General features: G+C 37.5%; 2 protein-coding genes across 12 annotated transcripts in view; one reads left to right on the forward strand and one right to left on the reverse strand.

Moving 5' to 3' along the window:
• CEP120 (centrosomal protein 120) overlaps positions 1 to 14722 on the forward strand; it is a 168478-nt gene extending 153756 nt beyond the window's left edge. For 10 of the 11 annotated variants that reach the window (XM_055549356.1, XM_055549355.1, XM_055549358.1 and 7 more), the window contains 2 exons: positions 9930 to 10075; positions 12945 to 14722. In XM_055549356.1, coding sequence (XP_055405331.1) covers positions 9930 to 10075; positions 12945 to 13179 — 381 coding nt within the window. In that variant the 3' untranslated portion in view covers positions 13180 to 14722. Of the gene's footprint in view, positions 1 to 5179; positions 6821 to 8625; positions 10076 to 12944 lie in introns of those variants that run through there. The other variant, XR_008703234.1, reaches the window with a different exon arrangement.
• The window catches only part of CSNK1G3 (casein kinase 1 gamma 3), a 410789-nt gene that overhangs the window by 295354 nt on the left and 90977 nt on the right, over positions 1 to 24458 (reverse strand). The window lies entirely within an intron of this gene.

Here is a 24458-nt window from a genome sequence, read left to right on the forward strand (position 1 = left end):
CCATGTCCTTCTCCAATGCATGAAAGTGAAAAGTGAAAGTGAAGACGTTCAGTTGTGTCCGACTCTTAGCGACCCCATGGACTGCAGCCGACCAGGCTCCTCCGTCCATGGGATTTTCCAGGCAAGAGTACTGGAGTGGGGTGCCATTGCCTTCTCCTCTAAATGCCAGTGTCATAGAAGAGTATTTACTAGACTGCCTGAGAACAGCACAGTTTGCCTTAACATAGCTTGTAGAGGAATTGAGATTGTAAGCATAAAATAATATTACACACAGTGAATATGTTTTATAAATGCTCACAAGACTAAGGATAATCATATATAGTATCAGGGCCTCCTGTGTTCAAGGCACTGCCCTAGATTTATAGATACAAATTAAACATAGGTCTTTGTCTCAGAGAGCTTGCCATTTAGTAATAGGGAAGAAAACCATGACATTTACTGCCTAATAGTAAGAGCTCTGGAAAGAACCGCACAGAGTGCTCAAGAGGGGAAGTGCGTTTATTTAATAGAACTTAGAAAAGGCGTCATAGAAGATAAGGTATTTGAGATGGACCTCTGGAGAATTGCTTGTGGTTTAGAGAAGTTGTTGGGTGGGGGCACAAGTGTTGTAAATACAATGAATAGAATGATTATAGTAAAGAGGCAAAAAGTCAGAAAGCATAGACTTCATGGAGAACAGAGGAGGTCCCATTTTAAAGGTCATTTCAGGAAATAAGGACTAGAACTTAAGTGGTAGCAGTGAGAATGTGACAAAGAGGTTATTTTAAAAGATGTGATTTTGGTAGATTCTGTACAGGACACTATACCTAATCGCATGCAGAGTGGAAAGTCAAAGATGATGTCAAGTGTTCAAGCCTTAGTGTCCAGAAAGAGTTTTTCAATAGTGGAATTATGGTTATTAAGACAAGAAGCTGATTGAGGCATAGGAAGAAGATAGGACATGCAAATTTGAACATTTTAATTTTTACAGAAAGAAATTCAGTAATCAGAAATATGGACTGATACCTGGAGGATGTTTGAGATTAAGGACAGATGAAGGAATCCTTTGCCAAGATGATAACTGAAGATGTGGTAGATTGAATTCTTATGTTTAAGAAGGAGGAAGGAAAGCTGATAAGTCTCAGGTACTGTGCTAAGCCCTTCCCACTCCAGTGGGAAATCCCTCGAATAAGAGGAGCCTGGCAGTCTGCAGTCCATGGGGTCACAAGAGTCCGACACAACTTAGTAACTAAACAAGAAGGACCTCCCCCCCCCCCCTGTATAGCAGGTACTATTTCCATTTTATACATGAAAGAAACAGAGAAGTTAAGTTGCAGGTGATCACACAGATACTAAGTGTAAGAGTGAGGATAGAATCATATAAACTGAGCATACACTCACGCTCTTTCCCCTTTCCAGTGAGTGTTACGGCTTAATTCCATAGAACCCACATAATGAAAGTATTTCAGAGTGAGCGGTAGAAGACATTAGGGATCTCTGCCTGAGTACTGAAGCAGAAGAAGTAATGATTTGGCCTATGATAAGCAAGGAAAATGCCATCGTTGACTGTTAAGATAGACCAGCTCTGGAAATGAGAAATTAAAGTGACTTTGAAAGAGAAGAAGCTAATATTAAGTCATGCTGCCAAGACATTGAAGGTCCCTTTAGTTCCACAGGGAAGAATCCCCATGGAACTGGGAGTAAGGAAATAATGTGATGAGAGTGGCTATTAAAAATAACAGAATACAACTTCTATCAGAGGCAGTGTACATAGTAGTTTAGAACATGGCCTTGGTGTCAAGAGTGCCAAATTGAATCTTGGCTGTTAATAACTCTGCGACTTGGGGAATTTGATTTCTCTGATTAGTCTCCTTATTTGTACACCGAAAAATCTTTCCTCGAGGTTGTCTGAGAATTACCGAAGGGTCTGTAAAGCATTATTAGCGTTTGATACTTTGTATATGCTCAGTAAATTGTAACTTGTTAAAAGAACATGAGCCATAATGCTGCTGTGTCACTGTGTAATGTAGTGTTCTTGGTTTCAGTGGGTGGGGACCTAGTGAGATGGTAGCTTCGTATATTGATGAACAGAACAAATATTCAAATACTAGAAAGATTTGTGACTGACTAGCTGAAAGATAATGGCAGCAACAAAAATTTGAAAATTTTTAAGTCTAGAAAATAAGATGTTGCTATATATAATAACTGTAGGGAAGTGGGGTTTGATATAGTTTGAGTAAGAATAGTACTTTGGATGGTAGTTGTAAGGTAGATATTCTGTAGAAACTGACAGAAGGGAAAAAAACCTACATAAGGGCTAATTGTGCAGATACGCAGTAGTGTCAGGCAGCAGGTGCAAAGAGGTGAGAGTGCGTAAAGTCTGGAGAAACATCTAGAGTTGTTCTATGTGTTCATTCTTTCATTAGCACGTACTTATCAGGAGCCTACTGTGTGCCTTGAACAGTGGAGGATGCTCAGTTCTGGAAGAGATAGTAGTTGTCTTCCACAGGAAAGTTCAGCTGGGAGGGCTGGTACTTAAGAAGAATATGGCAGGGTTGTAAGAAATGCAAATGAAGTTAGTGAAACTAACAGAAAATAAGTATTAGACAAACAAGAGGACCGTGGGGTTCTCATTTTGTCATTCAAAGCTAAAGGAGAAATGGTTCAAAACCAATGTTTCTAATATCAGTATTAGAAAAAAGAAATCCAAATTGGAAAAGAAGTGAGACTGTCACGGTGCAGCTGCCATGATATGACACACAGAAAGTCCTAAGGGTGCGACCAGAAAACTACTAGAGCTCATCATTTTAAAACTAGTTAGAAATTGGTAAGAATAAAAGATAGCAGATAAAGAGCAGGTAGGAAAGAAGTGGAAGACAATGCCTACCCCTGAAGTTTATGCAACTATGAAGGATAAGAGACTAATGCAGTGGTAAATACTTACGAGGCATTACCAAAATCAGTAATGGAGAGATGGAAACCTGTTAGCTGTTGATTAGGGTGTTTCTTCTGGAGAAATTAGGAATTAATTATCAGAGCATAATTATAATTGTCACGTTTCTTACTAAGAAATACCCATGCAAGAACAATGAGTAAGTAAATTGATTTTTAAGTTATGTTCATATGTGTATATTGATGGATGATATTGTTTTCACATTGTTTGAGGTAGTTTTTAAAATGTAAAAAATAATGTTTTGAATATAAACATGAACTGAAACTGACGCTTAAAAAAAGGTTCAATTAACAATGCTCCCACCCAAGCACCCCCTTCTTCTAACATATACATTCTCATATACTTTTGCTGTCTTCTGGGTTTGTCCTTTACTTCCTTGTTTTCTGTTTACCCTTTTTTCCTATGTTTTTTCTACTGTCTTGCTTAAAAACCATTAGCATAGTAGTTTTAGCTATTTGTACCTAATAACAGAAGACATCGCAAAAGTTTAGATGCGTTTTTTAAGTTTCTATAAGGAAATTAAGGAGAAATTAAGGAGAAAACAGTGTTAAATTACTGATTCAACTCCAGACGTCTGCTTCATGAAAGAAAATAGCCTCAAATTCTTTGAGTGCAGTAAGCTTCATTGCAGACCACTTCTATTCCTTATCCCGCAGACTTTGTGCTTTAGAAACAACACTGTAAACTAATTTCAGGGTCACTGGGAATTGCTGATGTTCTACAGGCCACATTGTAGAGATGCAGCACTTTACAAATGTAATAGACCTCAGTATTGCCATAGTGAATTGTGCTCTGCCACTAACCATTTTTGGAAGATTAAAATTAATTACTTCATCAAATAGGCACAATTTATATGTGTGAAAATTACTTCAGTTTTTTTCCTAAAACTTTTTATTAAAAACACATTGTGTTTGAATATAAAATTGGAATCCTCTATCTGCTTTTGTTCAGAGGATTGTTTGTGCAACTTCTTGTTTAAATTGGATTAGTACCATGTTAATTTTACATTGCCTCTGGTGAATAGCCACGGGGCTATAATCTCTGCCAGTAATTTGTCACAGCAAAATCCTCTGGAGGGCAGTACAAAACATTTGTGTAGTGCGGATTAGACGGCGAAAGCCGTATCTTAGATTGTTAATAAATGTTAATGACAAAACCCAGCTGGTAAAGCTTGGAAATAAGACCTAATGCTCGGTGCCTATTGCCAAAAGAATGTTTAAACAGAGATTTCCATTACTCAAAGGTGACCTCGTATAGTCAATTGGTGAATTTAAAAAATCATAATCTTCCAGTTATTTAGAAAAAAAATCTTTTCTTCTGATTCATAAGTATAAAAGCCTGTGTTTTTTCATGTTGTAAACTTTTTTGTTCTTGGGTAACTGGGTAGGCAACAGCTGTAAAATATAAATAAGTGTAACATGAAATGGGTCCTAACTTAGAAGACAAGGAAATGATACCCGCACATTCTGGATTTGCTATCTTTGGTATGATGTGTAACACTGACTTTGAAGAGTTCTAGTTGTCAGACACTTAAGGGGTAATTTAGTTTTTTTTTTTCCCCCCAATTCTAAGTTAAGATTATTACTTTACTGTGTCCTAAGTACCATATTTACTTAAAAACATTTCTTGACACACTAGAATATAGTTATGGAGGAAGAATAATAGCCACTACTCTTTAAAAAGAAATGAATCATCGTTAAGAGATATGAATTTGTTGTTCTGGGCAATTTAACATTTTCATCATGTCTGATACATTTAAACTAGGTATGTTTGTTCGCAGGACAGGAAACAGAACTAAGATTTGGGTAGGACGTGGGCCCCTTACCATATTTGTGCACAGTAGATCTGTTTAAAACTGAGCTGATATATTTAGTTAAAACAACACAGACTTCATTGGCTGACATCAGCACTATCTTGTCCAGCCTCCTGCTTATCCACTCAGAGTAATTAATTTGATTAATTTATAAGTAATTTAGCCAAGGATGGGATGTAAATCTTTGTTTAAGAAAACAGTTGGAGGTCCAAGTCTTGGTTAAAAACTGTGTCTTGAAACCATCCAGGCCCTCCTACTGACTTGTCAGCTCTGGGTTATTTTCAGAAAACTTGACTTGAGTTCCTTAGTTTAGTTGTAAGTTTTTTCCCACAGACTTACATGGTATGTGTGAGTGGGAGAGTAAGTAGTGGCCGCGTTTTAGCCGCTGTTTAGTCTAGTGTATGTGTGTTTACATCTCCTCTCTGGATTTATAGGCAGCCAAGGCAAAATAAAGCTTATACTCACTTGATTGAGGAGCCTTTAACCCAGAGCACCTGGCGGCAGAGGAGCTGTCCTCGGACCCCTGGCTTTTGTGCATGTGGGGTTATTGCTGATGCTGCTCGCTGGATTAAAAATTCAGGGCCTGTAAAGGCTTTCCTTATGGTTTAGAATTAAAGTGTGTCAAGCTTCATAATGTTACAGTTTTACAAAGTAACCTAAAATTAAATCATTGACCTTTCCCCCCCTGTTTGCAATTATATCTGCTCACTGTAAAAGAAAAAAAGTCCAAATTTTTTGCAGCATAACATACAAGATGAAAGTCACTAGTAACCTTATCACCTCTTCAGCCAGATATAACAATCCAGTGTGTTTTTTGTCTGGATTTCTTTTCCTTTATTTTCTTAATAATTACTTTTGAAATGAAACGTTATATGTTCCAAAAAGGGAATCAAAGAAGATTCTTATGCTCCTCAACCCCCACCTTCTAGTTTAAGAAGCAGCATTATCAGTGCTGTGTGCCTTTTCTCACCTGCATCCCCTTCACAGGTAACTGCTTTACTGACTTTGGTATTTATTATTCCTTTGCTTTTTTAAAAAATAAGATTATAAAGATACTAAAAATATCAGTAAATAATACTATTTACTTTTGCATGTCTTTAAACTTTATATACATGGAAATACTCTGAATCATTCTGTGACTGCCTAGCGTGATTCAAAATCGTTTTTGTGTTTAACTATTTTGATGTGGTAGCCTGATTTTATTTTTATGGTTCACACAACTAAAACATATAGTAAGACAACACTGAAAAATTTTTTATTTGTGAGCATTTCTGTTTCTGTCTAAAAGTAGAACTTCTGGGTAGGAGAGTTTGCTGATTTCTGCTTCACTAAATGTTGCCAAATTACTTTCTGAAGAGGCTGTACAAACTTGCAGTTCCCAAGAGGGGTGTATAATTGTTATTCTTCACACCATGTGGAACACTTGGCTGTTATCAGATGTATACATTTTTTCCAGTTTGGTGGGCATGAAGTGGTCTCACTCTGTGGTTTACTTATTTATTTCCCTGATTATTGATTTTGAGCATCTTTTGTTTACTCCACTTGCATGTAGAATATTTTTGTTTTTTGCTCATTAGAAATCTACAGATTTTGGAATCACCAGACAGAAAGTTAGAAATAATTACTAGAAAATAAAGCGATATGATAGAGAAATGTATTAGAGAAGTGGAACCTTTTCAGTCATGTAGACATCCTGGAACTGAAAAGTTTTACAACGGAATTGTAAATTCAGTAGATGAATTAATAGCAGAACCAAGGATATGTGAGCTGAAGATAAACCAATAAAAAGTATCCAAACTGGAAGAGAAAAAAGGATAGAAAATGCAGCATAGAACATGTGACACGCAGAATCGGTATATGGAACTGGTTACCTTTTGTGTAACCGCTAGTCTGTGTGGGCTGCTGTAACAAAACAGCACAGACTGGATGGCTTATAAACAACAGGAATTTGTTTCTTACATTTCTGGAGGCTGAAGTCTGAGATCAAAGTGTACACACAGTCAGTTTCTCTGTCTGGAAAGGATCCACTTCCTAGTTTATAAATAGCCATCTTTCCACTGGGGAACTCTACTGAGGTTCTTTTTTATTTTTTTTTTTATTTTTTTTATTTTTTTTTTTAATTTTATTTTATTTTTAAACTTTACATAACTGTATTAGATTTGCCAAATATCAAAATGAATCCGCCACAGGTATACATGTGTTCCCCATCCTGAACCCTCCTCCCTCCTCCCTCCCCATTCCATCCCTCTGGGTCGTCCCAGTGCACCAGCCCCAAGCATCCAGTATCGTGCATCGAACCTGGACTGGCAACTCATTTCATACATGATATTTACATGTTTCAATGCCATTCTCCCAAATCTTCCCACCCTCTCCCTCTCCCACAGAGTCCATAAGACTGTTCTATACATCAGTGTCTCTTTTGCTGTCTCGTACACAGGGTTATTGTTACCATCTTTCTAAATTCCATATATATGCGTTAGTATACTGTATTGGTGTTTTTCTTTCTGGCTTACTTCACTCTGTATAATAGGCTCCAGTTTCATCCACCTCATTAGAACTGATTCAAATGTATTCTTTTTAATGGCTGAATAATACTCCATTGTGTATATGTACCACAGCTTGCTTATCCATTCATCTGCTGATGGACATCTAGGTTGCTTCCATGTCCTGGCTATTATAAACAGTGCTGCGATGAACATTGGGGTACTCGTGTCTCTTTCCCTTCTGGTTTTCTCAGTGTGTATGCCCAGCAGTGGGATTGCTGGATCATAAGGCATGTCTATTTCCAGTTTTTTAAGGAATCTCCACACTGTTCTCCATAGTGGCTGCACTAGTTTGCATTCCCACCAACAGTGTAAGAGGGTTCCCTTTTCTCCACACCCTCTCCAGCATTTATTACTTGTAGACTTTTGGATCGCAGCCATTCTGACTGGTGTGAAATGGTACCTCATAGTGGTTTTGATTTGCATTTCTCTGATAATGAGTGATGTTGAGCATCTTTTCATGTGTTTGTTAGCCATCTTTATGTCTTCTTTGGAGAAATGTCTATTTAGTTCTTTGGCCCATTTTTTGATTGGGTCATTTATTTTTCTGGAGTTGAGCTGTAGGAGTTGCTTGTATATTCTCGAGATTAGTTGTTTGTCAGTTGCTTCATTTGCTATTATCTTCTCCCATTCTGAAGGCTGTCTTTTCACCTTGCTAATAGTTTCCTTTGATGTGCAGAAGCTTTTAAGGTTAATTAGGTCCCATTTGTTTATTTTTGCTTTTATTTCCAATATTCTGGGAGGTGGGTCATAGAGGATCCTGCTGTGATGTATGTCAGAGAGTGTTTTGCCTATGTTCTCCTCTAGGAGTTTTATAGTTTCTGGTCTTATGTTTAGATCTTTAATCCATTTTGAGTTTATTTTTGTGTATGGTGTTAGAAAGTGTTCTAGTTTCATTCTTTTACAAGTGGTTGACCAGAGTTCCCAGCACCACTTGTTAAAGAGATTGTCTTTAATCCATTGTATATTCTTGCCTCCTTTGTCGAAGATAAGGTGTCCATATGTGCGTGGATTTATCTCTGGGCTTTCTATTTTGTTCCATTGATCTATATTTCTGTCTTTGTGCCAGTACCATACTGTCTTGATAACTGTGGCTTTGTAGTAGAGCCTGAAGTCAGGTAGGTTGATTCCTCCAGTTCCATTCTTCTTTCTCAAGATCGCTTTGGCTATTCGAGGTTTTTTGTTTTTCCATACAAACTGTGAAATTATTTGTTCTAGCTCTGTGAAGAATGCTGTTGGTAGCTTGATAGGGATTGCATTGAATCTATAGATTGCTTTGGGTAGTATACTCATTTTCACTACATTGATTCTTCCAATCCATGAACATGGTATATGAGGTTCTTTTTTAAATTAAAATAGTCAAACAACTAGAACTCATCAGTGAATTTGGTAAAGTTGCAGGCTACAAAATTAATACACATAAATCTGTTGCATTCCTATACACTGACAATGAAAGATAAGAAAAAGAAATTAAGGAAACGGTCCCATTTACCATTGCATCAGAAAGAATAAAATACCTAGAAATAAACCTACTTAAGCGGGCAAAAGACCTATACTCTGAAAATTATGAGTACTTTTCATAAGTGTAAAAGAATGAAAGAAATCAAAGATGACACAAACAAATGGAAAGATTTACCATGTTCTTGGATTGGAAGAAACATATTGTGAAAATGACTGTACTACCCAAAGCAAACTACAGATTCAGTGCTGTTCCTATTACATTGCACAAACTGTTTCAAAACTAGGAAGAGAGAATAATTCTCACTTAAAAACAATGAGACCACCATTATCTTCCTTCTAAAATCTGACAAGAATGTTATAATAATAATAATTGGTCAGTCAATCTCATGAACATACACATAAAGCTTGTAAGTAGCACAACTAAATTTATTTATTAAACAAAGGGGACTTTGACTGTCACCTTAAAAAATGAAGAAATCAAATGCTCTTTTCAAAAATGCAGAAAGGCAGTACCCGTTCATAGTAACAGTGTAGAAAGGTTCGTGAGATTACTGTGTTAGACGGCAGGATGTCTTACTGCAGCATTCCAAAATGTCTGTTACTAAATCATGGAGTATTCATTCTGTGGAATGTTACACATTTATATAAAAGAAATTTTATGTGCATAGATTTTTTGTGAGTCTGAAGAGTGGAAAGGCATATTATTTCTTGAAATAGAAGTGGAATTAATTACTAGTTCAGGGGCAGTTATTGAATTTTTCTTGGTAACTCTGTATAATTTGTATTTTATATAATTTGTATACTTTATCATTCCTTTATAATTGTAATTTCTTATATAATTTTGATAATTAACCATTTCTTAGATGCTACTCTTACCATCGCTCGTGTGGCAACTTACTGTGTTGATAGCAGACTCTTTCTTGCCCTTAACTTCTGTTATCTTATATTTAGCTAACCTCAATCACTGATTGGAACATGAGTGGTTATGGCTTATAACAGGAAGGGTTTGTCATGGAAAAGTTTGTAAAGAGAACATGGACATTTCTAGATAATATGTGTCTGCAGAATCTGCAGTGTATGGCTATATCATGGGTACAGTCAAGGAGGGTTATAATCACAAATCAAAGTCATAAAAGTATATGTATTCCTAACATGAGAGATCTGGCTTGTTTCTTTCAAGCGAGAGCAAGAAAGTCAAATGGCTCGTCTTAAAAAACAGCAGGAAGAACTGGAACAGATGAGACTACGTTACCTGGCCGCTGAGGAAAAAGATACAGTAAAAACCGAGAGACAAGAATTGTTGGATATAAGAAATGAACTGAACAGGTATAATGACTAAAAAATTACTTTCTTTTCCATACAAAAACTCAAGTTCAAATAGTACAACTTTTTATTTATTCATTGGTCCAGGGAGAGTACAACATCAAGTCTAATAAGGGACATCATTTCTAAAATGTAGCTAAGTTATATAATAGAAAATCTTTGCCAAAGACCATTACTCTCACATTTGTTTTTTTGCCATGAATGTAGCTCTGTTTAGCTTTTTCGTTTCCATAGCATTAGTACTTTAAATTTTATTCCTGTGTGACTATTTCAGATTTAGTGCAACTATTTCAAGGTAATTAATGATAATGAATTTAATTATATAAAGTATAACAAATTTCAAATATTGTTATATTATTTATATAAATAATAGATTAGCTCTTAATTATTGCCCTTACTGTGTATCAGCAGCTATTTTAAATATCTCATATGCCTATCTCAACTGTTTTTTTTTTTTAACTCTGCAAAGCAACTTTTTGAGGAAGATAATTAATCCCATTTGGAGATGAGGAAACTGAGTTTTAAAGAGACTTAAGTGCCCCTTCCAAGGTCACACAGCTAGTAGGTCAGGGGGCCAGAGTTTAGATCTGATGCCGCAGGTTGTATTTGTAACTGCTCTGCAACACTGGGCTTCTCTGTAGTGTCATGGTGCTCTTAGTTACTATTTTAAGTATTTCGTGTTAGAAAAGTAATCGTTAGGAAGCAATATTAGAACAAACTAGTGTCTTTTTGGAGGAGAATGTAGGGGAAGACTTTTAATGTTTATCAGGAGACTAGTATTTTGTTGCAGCGAAGCATACTGTCTTAGCTTGGCTGGCATAACAAAATTTCATAGATTGGCTTAAACAACAGAAATTTAGGAGGCTAAAAATTCCAGATCAAAGCACCAACACAGTTTCTGGTGAGGACTCTTCCTAGCTTTTAGACAGCTGCCTGACCACTTGTCCTCACAAGCTCTCCCATGTCTCCTGTAGGAAGTGCACAAATTGCATCATGACGGCCCCCGGTTCACGAGCTCATCTAAACCTAATTCTCTTTCAAAGGCTCCATCACCAGACACCATCGCACTGGGGGTTGCATCATATTCATTCAACATATGAATGTGGGGAAGACACAGTTCAGGACATAGGACATGCATTTGACAGACTACCCCGTGATATAGCCCTACACAAACTGGGGAAACTCAGTCACTGTATCCGGTGGGTTTGGAGCTGAATTACACAAATGCATTTAGAATATTAATGTATAAATATCAGTTAGAAAAAGGTCAAGGTCTTTAGTACATGCTACAGGGCTCAGTTCACTCTGTTAGTCTCTTAATTCAGCAAGTACTTACTTGGTGTCAACTGTGTCAGAGATCTGGAAGATGTTACAAATTAATTTTAAAATGCCGCTTGCTTCCAAAGTTTTGCTGTTGTATATAGCAGTTTAGCAAATGCATATTAAGCCGCTACTCTTTGCCCAGCACTGTTTTGGTGGTTCAAATGAAGATAGCCATGTGCCTGTCATATGTGTAGGTCATAGGAAATTAAATGTTATTATTAATCATCCCCATGTATTGCTCCATTTTACCAGTGTCCCATTAATCACTTGATTTCCTCCCGAGTCCCAAAGCACAGGGCCCTATTTTTTATTTTCTTTCTTAGAACAGATGGAGGTATTTGGTGTCCTGTTTGGACTGTACACCTCAGTTTCTTATTCTTTTGTGAGGGATCTTAGGAGTCAGTTCAGGTTTCAAAGAGTCATATGAACAAACAGAACTGCGCTACCACTGACCCTGCACCCTTTCTGGGGTCCGGCAGCGCTCTTCCTGGCTCTTCCTCTCCCCCACACCATACGTAATTTCAGAACTGGTTCTCATTGGCTTACTTACTGTGAAGGCTATCTAGAAGCAGGGACTTAGATTCAACTGTCTTTTATCTTTTTTATAAAGACAAAAGTCAGGAGTAGTTGCAAATTAAAAATATCTTTGTAGCTAGTTACTTAGAGAAGTATCAAGTTGTATCTTAGTTGTAGATTCCAAATCGAATTAAAACCTACTCCATGTCCAAACTAACTTAGTATACTACGTGATGGTAATGCCAGGTATACTCCCCATTTTCAAGGTAATGTGATTGATAATATTCCATTGGAAATACCCAGATCCCAGGCTGGCACCTGCTCCCCTTTCTTCATCTTTTAGATAAGATCATCATAAACATAACTTGAAGCTATCCATACAAACTCTTAAAAGGTGCACACCCTAGATTCAAGCATTCACATCTATAGAACATCACTTTCTACAAACAATATTTATATAAGCTCCATAATACCAGAAACTTTTCTTCTTGATTTGACACAGTATCCCCCAAACCTAGCACCTTTTGGTATGAGTAAATATTTGTGGGATAAAGTTAGAAGAAAACTATGTTCAAGAAACAATAACAAGGGCTTAATAACAACCTAAATATCAATAATAATAATATAGGAAAATATTCTTTATATTAATAACAGTGAAAATATATTGATAATTGTACAGAATTACATATATTCAATTGCTTTTTAGAAAACTTTAAAATGCATGTATTTTTTAATTGAGAAGAGATATAGAAAATTACTTAGATTGCTTATCTCTGGTTAAGATGATTTTTTTCCTGCATATTCCCAAAATTTCTACAGTTTTCATGTATTTTATGCAAGTATTGGTTTTTAAAACTGTCTTTTATAAGTGTGCTAACTCTGGCTAGCCAAGTAGTTTTTTGTTTGCTTGCTGAAAATATTACTGAAAATGTATTTTACCGTTGAGTCATGTTGTTGCTAAGTGGTGGTATTAACTGAAAACCAGAACAGCGTGTGTTGCCTGCTCGAGTGGCCTGTGTTCTTGACTTCTCAGGTTAAGGCAACAAGAACAAAAACAGTACCCAGATTCCAGAGAGATTGCGAGTGGAAAAATGGATGGGCCCCGTGGCAGTGCACTGGAAGAAGGTTTGGATGATTATTTGACTCGCCTAATAGAAGAAAGGGATACTTTGATGAGGACGGGTGTGTATAATCACGAGGATCGAATAATAAGTGAACTCGACCGACAGATCAGAGAGGTTTTGGCAAAAAACAATGCCAGTAACTAGTAACTTTTTGAAAAACTTTGCCTGAGACGCCGGGTCTAAATTTTAATTGTAAAGCCCTCAAAAGAAGGGAAATAGCTGTTTTAAAATGCAGTTTTCAATTTTTTATAAGCAGAACTTTGTACGTTATTGTATAGTATTTATTTGGTTTTATTTGCTGTGTGCTACCTCTCCCACCCTGGTTTATGTGTAATTGTATTTTATATACTCAGTTTTTAAAGACGTCAGTGTTTATCATTTCATGGCTAACTTTCAAAACAGCTTTTCTCTAAATTTGTTCTCAGAGAAATGACTATACTAATTTCCAGTTATATAATTTTTTATGTTGAGCCAAAAGAGTGTATGTTGCACTTTAAAAATGCTGTTCATTTGAGGAGATATCTTAAAAGTTGATACCACTTAAAATCCAACTAGTATTATTTAATTCATTTTAGATTACCTTTTGTTAACTTGAAACATTTGCAGAGAAGTCATATGTCATCTATTGAGTGACAAATTAGTCATTTATTTAAGATAAAGTTAGTACAGATTAAACTTGTTTCGATAGCTATTAAATTTTCAAACTTAAGAATATGAAGTAATAGCTTAATAAGTCTTCTCTGTCAGTCTCCTGCTCAAGATTGCATTGTTTTCTTTTTTTTTTTTAAGATGGCATTGTTTTCTTTTGTTGAAAGAGATTTCATTGTCCGGTAATAGTAATACTAGTTGTTAACATAAACCCTCTGTAATAAAACAAGAAAGCAGACACACAAACGCTTCAGCTAAGAAAGTAGAGTGGAAACCTATTTTTGATTTTCCCTAGTTTTAATCAATCTTTTACAAAAGTACATGAGACTAAGTCATTGTATCGATGTAGTGCCATGTCAATATAAATTTTTAAGGACTCCTTTATGTAAAATTGTTCAGAGCAAACATTTGCCCTCAGAGCAACACTTTCCACTTCCTTTTACCAGGTACTGAAAAGGTTTAATTAGCAAATTCACAGATTAGGTCAGCTTTACAATAGATGTAGTTTAAAATTTCTTATTCCCAAATATAATAAATTTAAGTATATACTTTAGGAAGTATATACTATTTACTGATAACGTCCACAAAAGCAGAATAGGCTATTTTCTGTTGTTTTCAAGGAGGTGTATTTCTTGTTTGGGAAATTAAAGTCCCTCCATGCTTTATATTTTCTTTTTTTCCCTTATTACCAAGTGTTAATCCAGAAACAACCCAACAGTAAATCCAGAAATTACTGAATGAGAGAATAATAAATATGAGAATTATAGAAAGAATGTGAAATATTAATTATGGCTAAACATTTTCTCTCATTGATTTTTGTGCCACATGAAAAGAAGTATTCTTTTTGTTTGGGAAGGTCTGGGGTAAAACATTGTGACTGTGCCTTCAGCTGCCTGTGTGCTGCATGTGATGTTTTCAAACACTAGAGGGGGCCTTAGATTTAAAGAAACAAAAGGGACAGTTGTAAGTGGGTGTGTGGTTTGCCTTCTCTAATCTTTTGGCTATGTATTTTATCAAATAAAAATCATAATTGTATACATCTTTGAGTTTCCGAGCAGTCTGTTACTTTTTTGTTAAATAAATTGGGCTAGTGCTTGTCTACTTCCTGTGTCAAGTAACTAACTTTGTATTTTTGGTTTTTAAATGTTTACATTGCAGATACCTTTATATGTTCTAAAATTGATTGGGAGAGTGAAATTTTAACACCTTTTTGTGGTCCTTCAGCAACAGACGTTTCATTTGTCGGTGACGTTTCATGTGTTTCTACTGATTGCCCTGCTAGATTGTCATCAGTGCCCGGGGTTTGAGTATGACCGCAGTAGACAGACAGATGAATGAGAAAAGGAGTAGGTGAGTGAATAAGAAGTTTCCTCAGTACTATACGTAATAGCAGACCTTTCATCAGATACTTTCATATGAAACAAAATTTACCTTTAAAATGTTTGTGATTCCTTTTCATGAAGAAAGCCTAGTTTCCATGCCTAAGGCCAGCACATACTGCAGGGGAGGTGGATCACATCTTCCGAGTATGTGTGGTGGTGCCATGTCTGTGTAAGTTGGAAGAGTTCCTTTACAGGTATAACCAACCCAGTGATTTCTAGACAGACATGGGATCCTGTTGCTTTCAGCAGTGGTGGGAGTTTGGGTGGGATTTAAGGATGTATAAAGGCACTGCATGAACAGCTTAAGAGTACAGCAAGTGAGTCTGACCAGATGACTTTCTCATCCACATACCTGTCCAGTTACTTCCCAGCCTGAATCCTCAGATCACCTCAGTACATACTGCTTGTCCTCAGCCACCTCAGAATGGACCACCTGACCTGGTTCTTAGAGCCTATAAAAGCGAGTCCTCTCCTCTGGTAGCTATGTATAGACTTTTAAAATTTGGCCTCTCACTACCCTTGTGTCTGGCTTGACTGAATAGCTAAGTGACGTTTTCATTGATCGAGTTCACACACCATAGGATTCGCCGTTCTGACGCACTGGTGGTTTTAGCACACTCACCTGGTTGTGCAGTCAGCGCTGCTATCCAGCATCCCCCAAAGCAGCAGCATACTCATTAGTCACCATCACCCCTTCATATCTCCCCAGCCCCTGGCAGCCACTCATCTACTTCTGTCTCTCCGCATTTGCCTATTCTGGATATTTCATGTAAATGAAATTCTAAATTTGATACTAAAATTGGAAGCCTGAAATATTTTTTGTGTGCCCAGTTTCTACGGTATATCATTTTTGTTGTTGTTCAGTCACTAAGGCATGTCCAACTCTTTGCAACCCCATGAATTACAGCATGCCAGGCTTCCCTGTCCTTTACTATCTCCCAGAGTTTGCTCAAACTCATGTCCATTGAGTCAGTGATGCTATATATACATACATATATATATAATAACTTTATTTGGGCCTTCTGCATCTCTTTATCATTTAAGACCTGATAAAATGCTATATATATATATATATGGGGAGAGAGAGAGAGAGAGAGAGCAGCGAAGGGACTCTGTGTATATATAGAGTTGCTCTGCTCAATGTATTATATATATATATGTGTGTGTGTGTATATATGTTTAATAGAGATGCAGAAGGCCCAAATAAGGGTATAACATTTATCAATCAGTTACTATAGTTCAGCTGTGCTGTTATCCATTCCTTAGTAAAGCAGTCACCAGATATAGTGAAAGGGAGATAATGTTCTGTTGTGACACCTCTGAGCAGTTCCATGGTGCTGGAAATGCATTATGATACAAGGCATGTGAGATGCCACTGATATCCTATCCAAATTGCACACTTTCCAAATTAGCACAGCCACTATGGAGAGCAGCATGGAGGTTCCTTAAAAACTGAAGGTAGAGCTACCATATGACCCTTCAATCCCACTCCTGGGCATATATCCAGAAAAAAACATGATCCAAAAGGATACATGCACCCATATGTTCATTGCAGCACTGTTTACAATAGCCAAGACATGGAAGCAACATTTAGGGCCATCGACAGTGGAATGGATGAAGAAGATGTAGTACACGGGTATACATATATAATCGAGTATTTCTCTGCCATTAAAAAGAATGAAATGCCATTTGGAGAAACATGGATGGACCTAGAGAGTATCTATTGAGTGAAGTCAGTCAGACAGAGGAGGAGAAATACCATATGACACCGCACATACGTGGAATCTAAAAAGAAATGACACAAATGAAGACAAAACAGAAACTCAGAAAGTGAACTTACGGTTGCTGGGGGAAAGGGGTAGTTAGGGAGTTTGGGATGGTCCTGTGTACACTGCTGTATTTACAATGGACCTCCTGTATAGTACATGGAACTCTGCTCGGTGTTACATGTCAGCCTGGATGGGAGGGGTGTTTGGGGGAGAATGGATACATGAGTATGTATGGCTGAGTCCCTTTGCTGTTCATCTGAAACGATCACAATATTGTTAATTGGGTATATCCCAATAAAAAAATAAAATTCAAAAGAAAAATCGCACACTTTCCCACATGATTTCTAGAGTGTGAATAAGGAGAAGTATGGTTAACTAGAATACAAGGTCCATGAAGACAGAGGTTAGGTCTGTCTGCCATTTGTCTGCCCCATGCAGGCACTCAGGAGTTGCTGCATTCATGAAGAAATACAAGAAACAAATTGTTTATGGTCTGCCAGTCAAAATAGGCATAAAAATGAACGATGACTGAGGCACAGGGAGAATAGGCTTTCCTGGCCTCATTGCCCAGCCCCTGCTGAAACTGAGGGATTTGTTTGTTGGATTGTTGGGCTTTTGAAAAGGATGCTTTGACCACACAGACAAAATGTAGAATACAGGTTACCTGAGGGCTGGGGTGCAGGGATGGGGGAGCTATATGTTGAGTAGGTACAGAGTTTCTGCTTAGGATAATGACTGTAGAAATCACTGCATGGCATTGTAAACATATTGCTATGTAATAGCACTGAATTATACACTTAAAACTGTTAAATTTTTGTTTTATGTATTAATATATTTACTACAATTGAAAAATGTTTGCTTCCAAATCTGCCTGCTGCTGCTGCTGCTAAGTTGCTTCAGTCGTGTCCCACTCTGTGCGACCCCATAGACGGCCGCCCACCAGGCCCCGCCGTCCCTGGGATTCTCTAGGCAAGAACACTGGAGTGGGTTGCCATTTCCTCCTCCAATGCATGAAAGTGAAAAGTGAAAGTGAAGTCACTCAGTCGTGTCCGACTCTTAGCAACCCCATGGACTGCAGCCTACCAGGCTCCTCCATCCATGGGATTTTCCAGGCAAGAGTACTGGAGTGGGGTGCCATTGCCTTCTCCCCTAAATCTGCCTACCCAGTGTTTAAATGCTAAAAGGTTTTTGCACAAGAGTCTCCCGCAAGACATTGTTAAAGACACTTATCTTCTCATTCCTAGGAATGCATCAGATACTTCATTATATATTTATAGTACCTCTGTTAGCAAAATCTGAAATTTGTGAAAATTAATGGCTACCTTTTCATCCCAACTTTTAAAGTAAAATTGGAGCATCCTTGAAACTTGGAATTATAATGCCTTCACATATTATAAAATTAAGGTCTTATCCTTTTAAGAAAGAAAAATGACAAAAAAAAAATACTGGTTATGTAATTTAGCAGATAGTCCAGACCATGGACATAAATTTGAGTGGTAATTTTTCACAATGAATTACTAGTTTCTTAAATTGGGCTTAATATCTTTTTGTTTGAGGTAGTCTGATTGTTGGTTGGTTGTCTTATTAACTGACAAAATGGTTTGCGTGGGAGTAAGTGCCGAATAAAGTCTGGGTGGATAATTTTTAACACGGTGTAACTTGAAAATGAAAATCCATCTTTGATACTTGGGTTTTGGCAACTGGGACAGAGGCCTGGGAACATAGGCTTTTCAGCCTGCAGTGTTTTTGTCCCCTGCCCTAGAGCATCGTCATTCTGCTTCCTATTCACTGGGCTCTCTGCTTCTGGGACTTGGCAGACAAGGATGCAACTCCTCCATTCTGGTGTAAATGTGGAAATACCAACAGAATTGCTGAAGCACCTACATTGTTCACTGAAACCAAAAGAATTAGAGTGGTCACTGATTTTGTTATATAACCTCTATTTGGCATCAAATTAGAATCCACTATTGTTAGGAATGTAACTGTAGAAAGGCTGCTATATACTTAAATCTCATTTTATTTGCTTCTCTGGGGGTTGTCTTCATGTTTTCATTAGGAATGTTTTTACAGATGTAGGCTCTTCAGATATAAAGTTGCTGAAATAGAGACTCAGAAGTTTAGCTTTCAAATTGAAGGGGGGTGGAAATCTGTTTAGAAAGATTAATTTATAGATAAATAATTTACTGACTCTGATACGTTAATGTACAATAATCCCGAGAGGCTTTTAAAGATGTAGTCATTATATTCTTAGGGTTTCTAGGAATGTTAAACCTGTCATTCATAATAGGAGAGAACTAAAATAGGGCCCATTTATAATTTCTTCTTGGAAACATTTCATCCACAAATTCATAGACAAATATTTTTTCTTTTCCAAATAGCTTATCTAATACTTGGACAGCATAACCCTTTTCTCGATTAACATGTTAACTAGTCAAAAGCCTGCAGACACATTGGATGAGTGCTGAATTTTCCTCAATATTGCAGATTAAAACTTGGCCAGAACAAATAAAATATTACCACAAGAATCCTACTTTGACATTATTGTAAATTTTCGTGAATGCCAGCCCGATAGTGAGAGGGTCTGTGCCTAGTAGGTTTGTCCAGTTTTTTAGCAGATTCTCATATTAATGAATAGATGGAGCAAGACTAAAAGCCTTAAAGAACTGGCTTCATGTCTATGACTTCTTTCTGTAGTCTGAAAAACTGAGAAAGATTTGGTCACTAAAATTTCCATCTGTATTCTGGAGAGAAATACTGAATTTCAAGCAAGGCTATTATTGAGTTACTTGAGTTCAGTTCAGATTGTGTGCAAAGATGCCCTGAAGATGGGATGTCAGATCAGGAACTCGAGGCATTAATATTCAGCATGTATCTTGAGTCATTCTATTTAGATTGGATGAGATAGGAAAAAAGAAAAAGATAGCGCTAAGTCATGTCCAACTCTTGCAATCCCATGAACTGTAGCCTGCCAGGCTCCTCTGTCCATGGGATTCTCCAGGCAAGAATACTGGAGTGGGTTGCCATTTCCTTCTCCAGGGGAACTTCTGACCCAGGAATTAAACCCAGGTCTCCCGCATTGCAGCAGATGCTTTACCAACTGAGCTACGCAGGAAAGCAGACTGGCTTAGTGGCCTGGTTGTTGCCTCAAGGAAAGAACTTTCAATTTCTGACTTAGCTTCATTGTTGGCAGATGAGAGTAATGGTCTTCTCTCGGTTTCTGGCAGAAGTTTATTTAGGTAACCAACCAAAATGTATAAAATTTGCACAAAGGAAACAAAGGTACCAAATAGGGAAGTTTTATAGTCTTCAGAAGTGATTTAGACCAACAGATTTTTTTCACCAATAAAAGGTGAAATAGCCAGCCCGTATTTGATCACTTCTTTCCTTGTTATCAGCCCACACTTATTTCTTATCTCCCTATAAATGTGTGTTTATCAGGAGCAAATGACACCCAAAATTTGCCTCTAAAAGATTCCTTATAAACTCCTCAGAAAAGAAAAGGAAGAAAGGAAAAAAGGAAAGAGTGAATAGAAGAGCTCACACCTCAATTTTCCTTTGGTCTACCTTTTCTTTTTCTATCCAAGGCCTATAAAATAGGTGGTTTCAGTGGTTCGATTACTCTTTACTCCTTTTCACTTGAACCTCAGTATTACTTCCATATCTGAATCCAGCAGTATACATATGTTTAAGAAACAACTGTCAACCTAGTATATTCTGGCATGAATCCAAACTTAAAATTTGCAACATACACGAGATAGTCTTTAATGCTCCCTTCCATGTGTGTACTTATTTGTCAATTGCCAGTGGCATGCCAGTCTACCAAAGGAGAGAATAATCTGCCTGTCCCACTGAAATAAAAAAATGTATACAATTATATATATATATATATATATATATATATATAAGATTTTATATATATAATTTTATATAAAATTTTATATATATTTATAATTTAATATATACATGTATTATATACAAGTGCTTTATGTAATATACAATCCTATATAACAGTTGACTCTTGAACGATGCATGTGTTAAGAGTGCCAACACTGGCCGTGAAAACTCCACCTGTAACTTTACAGTTGGCTCTCCTATCTGTGGTTCTGCATGTGCAGATTTAGCCACAGATCACATAGCTCCACAGTACATATTTATATACATGGACCCATATAGTTCAAGTCCGTGTTCAATGGTCAACCTATGGTTATATATGAAGTATACCTATTGTTCTTGCATGACTCAATGAAGCTATGAGCTGTGCCATACAGGCCACCCAAGATGAATGGGTCATAGTGAAGAGGTCTGACAAAACATGGTCCACTGGGGACAGAAATGGCAACCCACTCCAGTATTCTTGCCTAAAGAACTCCATGGACAGTAATGAAAATGCAAAAAGATGTGACGTCACACCAGAAGATAAGTGCCCCCAGATCAGAAAGTGTGCAATATGCTACTGGGGAAGAATGGAGGGCAATTATTAACATCTCCAGTAAGAATGAAGTGGCTGGGCCAAAGCGGGAACAACACTTAGCTGTGAATCTGTCTGGTGCCGAAAGTAAAGTCTGATGCTATAAAGAACAATATTGCATAGGAAGCTGGAATGTCAGGTCCATGAATCAAGGTAAATTAGACATGATCAAGCAGGAGATGGCAAGAGTGAACTGACATTTTAGGAATCAGTGAACTAAAATGGATGGAAATTGGTGAATTTAATTCAGATGACCATTATATCTACTACTATAGGCAACAATCCCTCAGAAGAAATGGAGTAGCCATCATAGTCAACAAAGAGTCTGAAGTGCAGAACCTGGGCACAATCTCAAAAATGAGCCATTCAGCATCACAGGAATCCAAGTGTATGCCAACCACTGACGCCAAAGAAGCTGGAGTTGACCAGTTCTGTGAAGAACTACAAGACTTCCTAGAACTAACAACAATGAAATGTCCTTTTTATCACAGGGGACTAGAATGCAAAAGTAGGAAGTCAAGAGATACCTGGAGTAACAGGCAAGTTTGGCCTTGGACTACAAAATGAAGCAGGGTGAAGGCTAACAGTTTTATCAAGAGAACACACTGGTCATAGCAAACACCATATCCAATGCAAGAGATGTTGGATGGACATCACCACATGGTCAACGTACATGGACATCTCCACATGGTCAATACCAAAATCAGATTATGTTCTTTGTAGTCAAAGATGGAGAAGCTCTATACAGTCAGTGAAAACAAGACCTGGAACTGACTGTGGCTTAGATTTTGAGCTCCTTATTGCAAAATTTAGGCTTAAATTAAATAAACTATGGAAAACCACTAGGCCATTCAGGTATGACCTAAATCAAATCCCTTACAATTATTTAGTGGAAGTGACAAATAAATTCAAGTGATTAAATCTGGTAGACAGAGTACCCGAAGAACTATGGACAGTGATTCATAACATTGTATGGGAAATAGTGACCAAAACCGTCTCCAAGAGAAAGAAATGCAAGAAGGCAAATTGGTTGTCTGAGGAGGCCTTACAAATAGCTGAGGAAAGAAGCAAAAGGCAAGGGAGAAAGGGAAAGTGAATGCAGAGTTCCAGGGAATAGTAAGGCGAGATAAGAAGGCCTTCTTAAATGAACAGTGCTAAGAAATAGGACAACAATAGAATGGGTAAGACTAGAGATCTCTTAAAGAAAATTGGGGGAAAGGGAACATTTCATGCAAGGATAGGCAAGACATCCTGGAGTGTGAGGTCAAGTGGGCCTTAGAAAGCATTTCTGTAAATAAAGCTAGTGGAGGTGATGGAATTCCAGCTGAGCTATTTAAAATCCTAAAAGATGATGCTGTTAAAATGCTGCACTCAATGCTCACACAACTCAATACCAGAAAAACAACCCAGTCAAAAAGTGGGCAAAAACCTAAACAGACATTTCTGCAAAGAAGACATGTAGATGGCTAACAAACACAGGAAGAGATACTCAACATCATTCATTATTAGAGAACTGCAAATCAAAACTACAGTGAGATATCACCTCACACCAGACAGAATGGCCATAATCAAAATATCTACAAACAACAAATGCTGGAGAGGGTGTGCAGAAAGGGGAATCCTCCTACACTGCTGGTGGGAATGTAAATTGATGCAGCCACTATGGAAAACAGTATGGAGATTACTTTAAAAAACTAAGAATAAAACCGCCATCAGTTCTGTTCAGTTCAGTTGCTCAGTCACGTCCAACTCTTTGCGACCCCATGGACTAGCACACCAGGCTTCCCTGTCCATCACCTACTCCTGGAGTTCACTCGAACTCATGTCCATTGAGTCAGTGATGCCATCCAACCACCTCATCCTCTGTTGTCCCCTTCTGCCTTCGATCTTTCCCAGCATCAGGGTCTTTTCAAATGAGCTAGTTCTTTGCACCAGGTGGCCAAAGTATTGGAGTTTCAGCTTCAGCATCAGTCCTTTCAATGAAGATTCAGGACTGATTTCCTTTAGGATGGACTGGTTGGATCTCCTTGCAGTCCAAGGGACTCTCAAGAGTCTTCTCCAACACCACAGTTCAAAAGCATCAATTCTTTGGCACTCAGCTTTCTTTATAGTCCAACTCTCACATCCATACATGACTACTGGAAAAACCATAGCCTTGACTAGATGGACCTTTGTTGGCAAAGTAACCTCTCTGCTTTTTAATATGCTGTCTAGGTTGATGGCCCAGCAATACCACTTCTAGGCATATACCCTGAGGAAACCAAAATTGAAAAAGACACATGTACCCCAATGTTCATTGCAGCACTGTTTACAACAGCTAGGACATGGAAGGAACCTAGAGGTCCAACAACAGATGCATGGATAAAGAAGCTGTGGTATATATATATACAGTGGAAACTACTCAGCCATAAAAAGGAACACTGAGTCCATTTTAATGAGGTGGATAAACCTAGAGCCTACTATACAGAGTGAAGTAAGTCCGAAAGAGAAAAACAAATATTGTATATTAACACATATATATGGAATATAGAAGGATGGTACCAATGAACCTGTTTGCAGAGCAGCAGTAGAGACGCAGACATAGAGAACAGACTTATGGACAAGGGTCGGGGAGAAGTGGGAGAGGGTTAGATGAATGGAGAGAGTAGCATGGATGCATATATGCCAACATATGTAAATAGATAGCCTATGGGAATTTGCTGTATGACTCAGGGAACTCAAACTGGGGCTCTGTAATAACAGAGGATTGGGAATGGGCAGGAGTTTAAAGAGGGAGGTTGCACATGTATACCCATGGTTATTTCAATTGATGTATGAAAGAAATCAAACCAACATTGTAAAACAATCAATCAATTAAAAATAAATATTAAAAAATGTTTTGTTAAGTACTGCACTCAAAATGTCAGCAAATTTGGAAAACTCAGCAGTGGCCATGGGACTGGAAAAGATCAGTTTTCTTTCCAATTCCAAAGAAAGGCAATGCCAAAGAATGTGCAAACTACCATACAATTATGTTCATTTTACATGTAGTAAGGTTATGCTCAAAATCCTTCAAGCTAGGCTCCAGCAGTATGTGAACCAAGAACTTCCAGATGTACATGCTGGGTTTAGAAAAGTCAGAGGAACCCAAGACCAAATTGCCAACATTCTTTCAAT

The sequence above is a fragment of the Bubalus kerabau genome, chromosome 1 (assembly GCF_029407905.1).
Source record: "Bubalus kerabau isolate K-KA32 ecotype Philippines breed swamp buffalo chromosome 1, PCC_UOA_SB_1v2, whole genome shotgun sequence".
Classification (NCBI taxonomy): domain Eukaryota; kingdom Metazoa; phylum Chordata; class Mammalia; order Artiodactyla; family Bovidae; genus Bubalus; species Bubalus kerabau.